Source organism: Colossoma macropomum, unplaced genomic scaffold (genome assembly GCF_904425465.1).
Source record: "Colossoma macropomum unplaced genomic scaffold, Colossoma_macropomum, whole genome shotgun sequence".
NCBI classification, from domain to species: domain Eukaryota; kingdom Metazoa; phylum Chordata; class Actinopteri; order Characiformes; family Serrasalmidae; genus Colossoma; species Colossoma macropomum.
Window position 1 is genome coordinate 2,138,198 of NW_023494807.1, and position 10,778 is coordinate 2,148,975.

The window sequence follows — 10,778 nt, forward strand, 5'->3', positions numbered from 1 at the left end:
TCCTTTCTCTGTAAGTTTAAATACAATCTGTCCACTTTAATTGATCCTTTTCATGAAGGCTTAACTGGGCATCATTTGTTGATGTTCTCTGGCTGTGTCTGAAACTGAAGGCAGCTGTCCTGATGCCTGGCTGCCTGTACTGTCTCATAAGCCAGTGACTCAGAAGGCAGCATTATGATGAAGGTATCTGCAACCAAATCGCATTTGAGATGTGCTTTAAAGATGGGGATATGTCATGTCATTACCAAGATGTTAACATCATTTACCCAGAAAAATGTGTCTTTTAGGAAGGCTTGCATGCTGAAACTTTTATAACCAAAAAAAGTTTGTTTTTTACACAAACTCCACTGTGTCTCTCTCCTCCACTGTGTCAGTGCTGGGGTTTTCTTCATCAGCACTGACACAAAGGATTATGGGATACGTAAGGCGAGGGATGCGTTTACACTGCCTTAAATAAAAACGGCCGAGCAGAGGAACCTGTTATAGCAACACTAAGAACACCACAGCAATGGCCTAGTAACATATTAGCAACCATCTGAGATTCCACAGCAATGGCCTAGCAACACCTTAATAACAGCTTGGGATACCATAGCAACAATCTAGCAAGACCTTAGCAACCACCTGAGATACCATAGCAATGGCCTAGCAACACCTTAGCAACTACCTGGGATAACAGAGCAACACCCCAGCAACACCTTAGCAACCACCTGGGATACTACAGCAACAGTCTGTCATCACCTTAGACATAGCAATGGCCTAGCAACACCTTAGCAACCACCCGGGACAACACAGCAATGGCCTAGCAACACTAGGAAAACCACAATGGCCTAGTAACACCTTAGCAACCACCTGAGATACCACAGCAATGGCCTAGCAATTGGCAACAGCTTGGGATACCATAGCAAGAACCTAGCAAGACCTTAGCAACTACCTGGAATAACATAGCAACACCCTAGCAACACCTTAGCAACCACTTGTGACACCACAGCAACAACCTAGCAACACTTTAGCAACTACCTGGTATACACAGAAACACCCTAGCAACACATTAGCAACCACTTGCGACACCATAGCAATGGCCTAGCAACACCTTAGCAACCACATGGGATACTACAGCAACAACCTAGTAACACCTTAGCAACCACCTGGGATACTACAGCAATGGCTTAACAACAACTTAGCCACTACCTGGGATAACATAGCAACACTCTAGCAACACCTTAGCAACAACCTGGGATAATACAGCAACAGCCTAGCATCACCTTACCTACCACTTGGGATACCATAACAATGGCCTAGTAACACCTTAGCAATCACCTAGGATATCATACCATTGGTCTAGCAACACCTCAGCAACTACCTGGGAAAACATAGCAACATCCTAGAAACACATTAGCAACCACCTGGGATACTACAACAACAGCCTAGCAACATCACAGCAACCACTTGGGACACCACAGCAACAGCCTAGTAACACCATAGCAACCACCTGGGATACCACAGCAACACCTTAGCCACCACCTGGGAAACCACAGCAACACCTTAGCCACTACCTAGTGTACCATCTCATTGGTCAAGCAACACCTTAGCAACTACCTGGAATAAAATAGCAAAACCCTATCGACACCTTAGCAACCTCCTGGGACACTACAACAACTGCCTACAAACACTTTAACAACCCCCTGCATACTATAACAATAGCTTAGCAGTACTTTAGCAACCACCTGGGATTTGATAACGATACACAATCACAAACGTTCCCCTTCTAGTTATTACAATGTTGTCATTTAATAATAAAAATGGATGTCAATTGTTTACTTTATATTCAGCTAACTTTAGGTGGTAATAACCTCACCATCATTTGCTTCCGAAAGCTTTTTCGGAACACAATTTTTAAGCTACATATATAACCTACAAAAAACAAACAAACTACAAATGAACTCCATTTTTTTCCTGTTTCTTCTTTTTATTATTTTTTTTTTATTCTGAAAACAGTTTTATCTCAGACTCGCCTTTAATGGTGGTGAGTACAACACTGCACAACACTCCCTATAACACATACACGGAATGCAGTACGGCTGTTAAACATCAAGCTCATTAAGCTGCTTGAGCATCTACCTACTGCCTTGTTATTGTAAGTCTGCTTCAAGTCTGTTTCTGTTCTTCTCAAGCCACTGAGAAACATGTCAAAATAACTGTTTGTGGTAATTAACCATATGCTGTACATACAGCAGATTAGGTTGAAAAACCCTTGAGTATTCCCTTAAATAAGCTGTTAGAAAGAAAGAAAACTGTTCTTGCGCTCCAAGAAGATCCAGCATGGATCGTCCCAGATGGAAGTGGCAAAGAGAAGAGACGGCTAGCTTCCTTTTTTTTTCTGAATTGGGACGAGGCCAATGGAAAGAGACTCTACCTATCAATCCCACTGCGTCTGGCTCCAGCGCCTTTGGCAGTCTACACCGAGACGGCAATGCTAGACTACAGCAACACAGTCCTTATCTCGGTGCCTTATCTCATCCTGATGGAAAAGTCAGATTTGGAGGAAAACCCAGACCATTTGGGGGTGGATAAGGTGCATAAAAGCACAAAAGACTCCTAGAAATCAAATATGAACGACCAGAAATACCCTAAATGCAGCAACAAGGCCGACACGCTTCATACAGACGGCACTTTGTGGACTGGTCTTTTGAAACTCAGCGCACAAACACAATTAACCACAAATACATCCTGTCTGCTCAATGACTCACCATCTTTCTTCACAACCTTTGGCATTTAGCTCAGCATTCAAGGGATACAATAATGGTAAAAACACCTTGACTGCTGCTGCTCCCACAGTGTGTGGATTACATGCTTTTAATGGGTGAATGTGATCCACACGACATCCACATTTAAAGTGGACTGTCTCCATTATGATTTGGAAGGTTTGAAGGTTTTTGAAGAGTGCGCTATTTACAGTCATGAACAAGGCCTTTTTTCAGAGTGAAAAAAATACTAGATGCTGGTCAGCCTTGTATCTCTATCCACAAAGGCTCTGCGATGATGACACTGGAGAGTATTTTCTTCACTGGACACGTCAAGGATTTGAAAACATTTGGGCCCTTAAGCCTAGGAAAACATTTTTTCAAGATCTACAAGCATTTAGAGACCAGTGAGGACCTACAATACCGTGCAAAACTCAGAGACCACCCTTTATTTATTTAATTTCCAGTCAAAGCAATCATTAAGTACAAGTCGTTCATTTTTCAGGAGGTATGTCTTGAGTTACCATACAAGACCTGGTGTTCCAACTAAACCGTAACCATCAGATAAACAGTCCTTAAAGCTCAAGCTCCATTCATGCTTCAGATCTGAAAAAAACCCCACGGGTTTTCTGTACATCCTTCCACTGTGAGGACAACTCAACACCATGTATCTGAAAGGATGTGCAGCTGCCAAGAAGCAGTTACTGAGAAAAAGAAAGAAAATTTGCAAACACACAAAGAAGCTGCTGGAGTTCTCAGAACAATGGACTGACCACCCCAGAGTGCAGACCTCAACATCACTGAATGTGTTTGAGATTGCTTTGATCGTAAGAAGCAGAAAATGCAACCAACGTCTAAGACTATACTATACTGAAGGTGTGGAAAAATATTGTGTGTGTATTTTTTTGGTCCATTCGTCAGTAAATGATCACATAACGTAAAGGGCAGCTGGCATTATCTGAGTGTATGGAACCGAAAATGAAACAGAAACAGGATAAAGGAAAAGGTAGCAAATAATATCAAATAATATGTATACATAATGTTTTATACGTGTTATAGCTGAATTCCAGAGTGCCTCTGCTGCGTTTTTTTGGACATAAAGCACATGGGCATTGAAATCACTCGCAGTCTGATGTTTCTCCAGCAGGGGGCGCTATTAGCACGCAAGTGGCAATGGATCTACACCAGAAGGAGTTCATGAATGCACGGGTTTGGAGTAACATCTATTAAAAGTACTGTGTACTGTGTGTGTGTGTACTGGTTGGGGGTGGGGGTGGGGATATAATCCATAACAGCAATTTTTTAACCAAAACATATTATGCTCATTTATTTTTTAGGTATTGCCCACTGAGTTTAGCTCAGTTCATTAACTGTTACAGACAAAATAGATAAATAAATAAATGAGTGGCCTTAGTAATGGCACTGGAACCATCCCGCAGAGAAACACACACAGCTGCTGTCACACACACTGAAGGAACTGAAGCTAACGACGTGGCAGCTAGCATCATGCTAACGACTGTGACAGCAGCATCCTCCGACGAGTTTAACTGGCCTGAGTCTGCACTGGCCTGAAAAACTCAGGACCGGATGAAGAACCCCAAAGGCATCATGAAAGATTAACACAACCTGTCCGCATTTCTCCACTTCCATTTCTGAATCTCTTCAGTCCTTCCTGCTCTCATCCCCAAGCGGCCGCCTGCTAAAAGCAACGATTTACAGTGCAGAGGTGAGCCTGACCGCTGGGCTTGAGCCTGAATTATTTCTGACCTGCAGCTCATTGAAAACAAGCAGAGAAATTCTATCGAAAGTTCAGACCGTAAACGCACCACATGTACCTCCAACTCGTACTAACTCATTCCTCATTTGCGTTTGTTAGTAGAAAAGGGGTTATTTTATTAGGTTTCGTGGGAAAAAGAAAACAAAATTCAGCACTGCATGTTGATACAGTATGTAGGTCCAATGTGAATGCAATTCAATACATCACTATGAAATTCATTATGCAGTTACATAATTACTAGGCCTGTCAAACTAAATAATTAATCACAGTTAATCACATTATTTCGTGCAGTTAACATCAATTTGTGCCAGTTAAGATGTCGTGGAAAGGATTATTTTATTTAACACGTAGAGAAAGAACAGTTTTATTGTGTTTGAAGGGTTTGTTGATGACCTCAAATGAAGGCACTGCAGTCCACCTGACTGGCCGAGTCTGAGACTGAGAAGAGCCTGAGGCTGTTACTTTATGGTCTTCAGCCTCGAGTGCTAAAACAGTACAGACATAACTGGCACTGCCAGAATCAGCAGTGTACTTCACCACTGCAGCAGTTAGAAATAACTCTGGTTTTATCAGGATGGCCGTAAATGGAACTTACTTGCCATTCATAAGCTGTATTTGAATGAGAGGACTACTTTCGCATCTGTCATAGCAACAGCTCACAAGCAGCTAGGCTTCAAGCTGGAGCTATGAATGGTCTGAAGGGTCAAACTGGGAAAACGCATTAACGGTGTTAAAAAAAAAAAATAAATAGCGGCATCAGCTTCAACACCACTAACAGTTACGTTTAAGTAGTCCAGCAGAAAAACAAATAACTCTAGCCTCTAGCCTAGAAAGCAATTCAACCAAAAAAGCTAATATGATTAATAATGAATGAAAGCTAGTTTGACGAGACTTATGGCATTTCCCATTACAAAAACAATATCATATACAATATCAGAATATAATCAATACCATAATATAAAACCTGATATTGTAAAGGCTTGAACTCACTACTAGCTTTTTTTTTTTTTTTACATTATTTTTCAAACTATACCTTTAAGCACCATTCTGATACTATTTAGTTCAGCACTGCAGGGTTTTGGAGTGAGCTGTGTGATGTGAAGAGATTAGGCTGTGTGTGCGGCTGAGTGATGGGTGCAGCGAAGTTTTTACTGGAGCAGCAGGTCACACTGAGTTCAGACCCTTGGCGTGGAAACTGGACCAGGGCTCGGGGTCACACACTGCTTCGCTATCATCACTATTCAATGACGATACTGGTTTTGATGATTTGGGCTCATCAGTGTCTACAGTATATTTTCCAAATATTTAATGGTTACAAACATTAAGTAGGTTTGCATTAATAACGTTAATGACCCCATATTTCCTGAATACTGCTACTCTATGCTAAAATGACCTGACAGTCTGTTTTTGTTCTGTCATGTTCTTTTAATCCCTAAATGGTCAGGAATCAACAGTGGGTCCAAAGTTTTTACTACATGCTTCTTTGACCTAAGGATATTTCAGCCTGTTTGTATTGAAGTCTATATAGTTACTGTATAATAAGCTGTAGTTTAAGGTGTTAATTCACACTGATGGGAAGCTTACATGGTATTGTTAATGTAAACCAGACGGAAAGAGGAATGTTCAGTTTGGAAACTTACTATTTATGTAGTTTTTACGTATTTTAAACTGTTCTTTCAAAACAATTTGAAACGCCCTGAACAACAATAACAAAACAGTCACTTCATAACAGGGCACAGCCATGTTATGGGCATTATGTTATTGCTATGTCATATCGTGGGTATAACACCCTATATCTTCAAATATATCATTAAAACTATCTCTACAACTGACAAGCAATATCAAAGTATATTAATATCAAGGTACACAAGCCTAGATGATATAATGCGCAACATTTAATGTTATTTAGCACTGTAAAACAGGATGATGTGTTCAAGCACCCACTTAAAGCACAGAAATTTGCTCACTTGATTTCCAAATGCCACAATGATTCACTCATTTCCTCCTGAACGATCCATTTAAACTCAAATTGCCTCAATCACCACCAGCCCATATTTATGTGGTTACCACCCCACCGCTAATAAACATCCAATCGGCCGCATCCTGTTGAGGCTTCTGAGGACAACCTTGTCAACAAATGAATATCGATTTCCTCCACAAGTCACCTCTTCAATACACGGGAGAGCAGTTTTACGTGGCAGAGAAAAGCTGCAAATGTTCGGCATGTTGTGTCAGATAACACGCTGAGGGAACGTTCTGCTTCCCTCGAGCACTGAGTTAATGGAGCTTCCCGCGCTAATGCTCCGGCACCTGCGATCTGTCGCCTTCCAAAGTCTCCATCTCCAGAGTTATCACCACCCGTCACTGTGCCCCAGCGGGATCCTCCTAACACTGCAGATTACGCACAACGCCGCCGAAAACACATCAACATTTCTGCATGCTTCTCTGCGACACGAGAGGTTATTAGCTTTTTGAGCACATGCTATTTAGCCCGTGGTAAATCATTAATGGAGACGCAAGTAAAGCGCTGCTTCTCTAAATTGTACAAATAGGCATCAAGTCAACAACTACAACAAACAGAGCTGAAAGGTTCCTTTAGAGGCTTGTGATGGGATTAATTATGCTAATTTAACTTAAAGAAATACTTTAGCAGGAAATATAATTAACTTAAACACAGTCAGTCAGTGAAGAAAACGTTTGCTCTGGATATCTGCTTCTTTAAATTTGCACTGGAGGAACAAAGCCGATATGCCAATGTTACGACACACTGTTTTCAATGATCGTCTCTTCCGGGAACAAAACCTTGCATGTCCGAAACTGTAACTTTACAGATGAAGGAAAAATATTTCTTAAAATCGTGAAATAATTCTGTTGTTTTGTTCATCATGAAATTCTAACACAATGCAAAGTGTAATGAAAGTTAAGAAAGAGTAAGTTTTTGTGTGACAGTGACAAAATATTCATATATTTTATAAATAACGGCATCTTTTAAAGTGTTAGAGACCACACTTTCAAGTCTACTGAGATTACATAACTTTTAACAACTTTTTTAATAGCATTACGTTTTATGTAACATTACGTTTTAATAGATTATGTTACAGTGATTGAGGCCTGCAGTGTGCACAGTGCTGGTTGGTGGGGCATAAGCTGCCATTGCTTGCTAGTTCCATTAAATAACTCCAGTGCTAAAACTAAAGAGACAAACGTCCGACACCAGACACGTCTTGGCCGATCAAGTACCTTTGAAGGGGAAACTGTATAAATTGGATTTTTCACCAAACTGTTTTGCTGATTTACACTGACTTTCATCATGTTAATGTATGTATCAGATGTTGGCTTTTGTAATTTCCAGGCTAACCTGTGCTGCTCTGTATGGTCCTGACTGTTGTGGTGGTCCGTGGTGGTGATGCGGGCAGTAGTGGTCCGTCATCATCCTGGGAGCAGCCTTGGTCTATGGCGCGGACGTAGCTGTGGCTTCGCATCCGGAAGCATCCGGGCACCGGCAGGTCCAGAGCATCCACCGCCTGTGACTCCATCTCACTGAATACACTCTCACATACTGCCTCGATCTGACCATTCACTTCTACTTCACTCACCTTCAGGAAGGGAGGAGAGGAGAGGAGAGGAGAGAGAAAGGAGAAGAGAATAGTGAACAGGTGAGAGGAGATGAGAGAACAGGTGAGGAGGAACAGATGAGGAGAGGAGAGGAGAAGAGAATAAAGGAGAGGAGAAGAGAGACGAAGAGAAGAGATGAGAGAAGAAGAGAGGAGAGAAGAGGAGAAGTGAGGAGAGAACAGTAGAGGAGATGAGAAGAGAGGAGAGAACAAGTGAGGAAAAAAGGAGAGGAGAGGAGAAGAGAGGAAACAAGTGAAGAAAACAAGGAGAAAGAAAAGAAAACAAAAAAGAAAAGAAAAGAAAAAGAGAAGAGAAGAGAAGAGAAGAGAAGAGAAGAGAAGAGGGGAGAAGAGAAGAGAAGAGAAGAGAAGAGAAGAGAAGAGAAGAACAACAATGAGAAAGAGGAATAAATAGGAGTGTGGGGGGGACAAAGTTTGGGACACAGAAAGGACATTAAATCACTAATCTGCCAGCAAGCCTTGGTCAGAAATAGAGAGAGAGAGAGAGAGAGAGAGAGAGAGAGAGAGAGAGAGTGGGTGGGGGTCATGAGGAGTAGGGGAGATCTACAAAAGAATAGAGAGTCAAAGAGAGGGAGAGTGGGGTCCTTCATACGGAACTGCACTTAATATGTGGGCTCATGTGGGTCAATACAACACAAACAAGAAGACCAAATTCCACTGACACAAAACACAGAATGGCAAGACACTGGTGGTTATTCCATTATGAACTGAAAAACACTAACAGGCTCCATTCTAATTCAAACTCATTTCTCCCGACTGCACTACGTTCAAAAGCTTAGACACGTATTCATCCAGCGTTTCGCCAGAGAAGAGAAAATGTGTGCCATCTGTCATAAAGGTTCCATTTGCCAACGTTGATGTCAAGTTGACATAACATCTATGTGAAGTGGCTGATTTTTTCTGACATTATGTTGTGTTATGCCACTTTTTGGGTGAAATAACAGACTTTGTAGGTCAGTGTGTGACAAGGGCATTGTGTTAATAATATAACATAGCTTGCAGGCTGGCTGAAAAAAAGTAAGCATTTTCTGTGGCCTTTCGGTAAAGTGAATTTTGTTTTACCATTTACAAAACTTAGGCTACACTATGCAGCCCAAAGTATGTGCAACATCAGCACAAGTACTGTTTGTTAGGAGCTTCAGGAAATGGGTTTCCATGGCTGAGCTACTGCACACAAGCCATGGGAGCTCTGCCAATCATGATGCCACTGGACATTGAAACAGCAGGAACATGCTCTCTGGAGTCTGACAGGTGGTTGATCTGGGTTTGGCAGATGCCAAGAGAACTCTACCTACCGGAATGCATAGTGCCAACAGTAAAGTTTGGTAGAGGAGGGATAATGGGCTGGGGCTGTCAGGCTAGGCCCCTTATTTCCAGTGAAGTGTAATGTTAATGCTACAGCATATAAAGACATTTTAGACAATTATATACGTCTAACTTTGTGACAACAGTTTGGAGAGGGCCCAAGTGGCCTGCACAGAGCCCTGACCTCAACCACACTGATCACCTTTGGGATGAACTGGAATGTTGGTGGCGAGCCAGTCCTTCTCCTCCAATGTCAGTACTGACCTCACAATTTCTTTTTTGACAGAATGGGCACAACATCCCATAGACACACACATACACACCCAAGAGTGTGGCTGTTACAGCTGCAAGGTGGGGGCAACTCCACATTAATGTCCATGGTTGTTGGAATGGGATGTTTAAGAAGTTCATATAGATTGGATGGTAGGGTGTCCATATACTTTTGGCCACATAGTGCATGTTACATCATCAGCATTATGTTACTGTGATACACCGCAAGGTACAAAGTCAGCTGTTATAATGTGCTACGGCAGTTTACTCGAAAAGTGTCATGACACAACTCAATGTCTGAAAAAATGTTATGTTAACCTGACTTCAAAGTAGCAGTCTTTATGACAGTTGACACCTATTGGAATAAGCCTGTTTATGTAGGTGTATGTCAGACGTCATGTCAAGCTTATGTAGGTACCATTGATTCTTACGTCCAGTGGGCTACATTAAAGTGTTACCAAAAATAATGACAATATTAATATGTTCTATTATGTTCAGAACAGAAGTTGCCTTCTGCCCACATCTTAAAAATGAAAGGTGTAGGTAAAGTGGGTAGATATTAGTTTTCCTCTATATTGGAATGAAGCCATAGTGTAGCAAACAGCGAGAGGGAGAAGGACAGCAGTGGTGACCTGAGGATGGAACAAGTGGAGGGATAGTAGGAAAGTGCGGAAAAACACACTGAAAAAAAAAGACAGTCCACTGAATTGACTTAATTTAAATGCATACATTGTCTGCACATGAATAAAATATATTAAATCAACACAACTCTGTCTATCAGTTTACTTGGGTTTGATTATACTAATTTCATAATTGTGCAATTAATGTACACATTTGAATCAAGTTAACTCAGTGCACTGTGTTTTTTTAGTATAGGGGGTGGGCTAATGTGGGTTTGTGCAGGGCCTTCAATAACAAAGCTCAAAACTGTTCCCCAATCACACAGGAGAGCTCGAGGGACTATACCAGACTTTTCTATATGCTCTTTTCTGGAAGGTCCAAGGTGAATCCCTCTACAGTCCAAACAGCCAGGCTGAGGAAATAGAATGG

General features: G+C 41.5%; 1 protein-coding gene across 1 annotated transcript in view; it reads right to left on the reverse strand.

Annotated features, from left to right (window-relative positions):
• dlgap1a (discs, large (Drosophila) homolog-associated protein 1a) overlaps positions 1-10,778 on the reverse strand; it is a 203,941-nt gene that overhangs the window by 38,390 nt on the left and 154,773 nt on the right. The window contains exon 6 of the mRNA XM_036556772.1: positions 7,877-8,114. Within this exon, the coding sequence (XP_036412665.1) occupies positions 7,877-8,114 (238 nt within the window). The remainder of the gene's footprint in view (positions 1-7,876; positions 8,115-10,778) is intronic.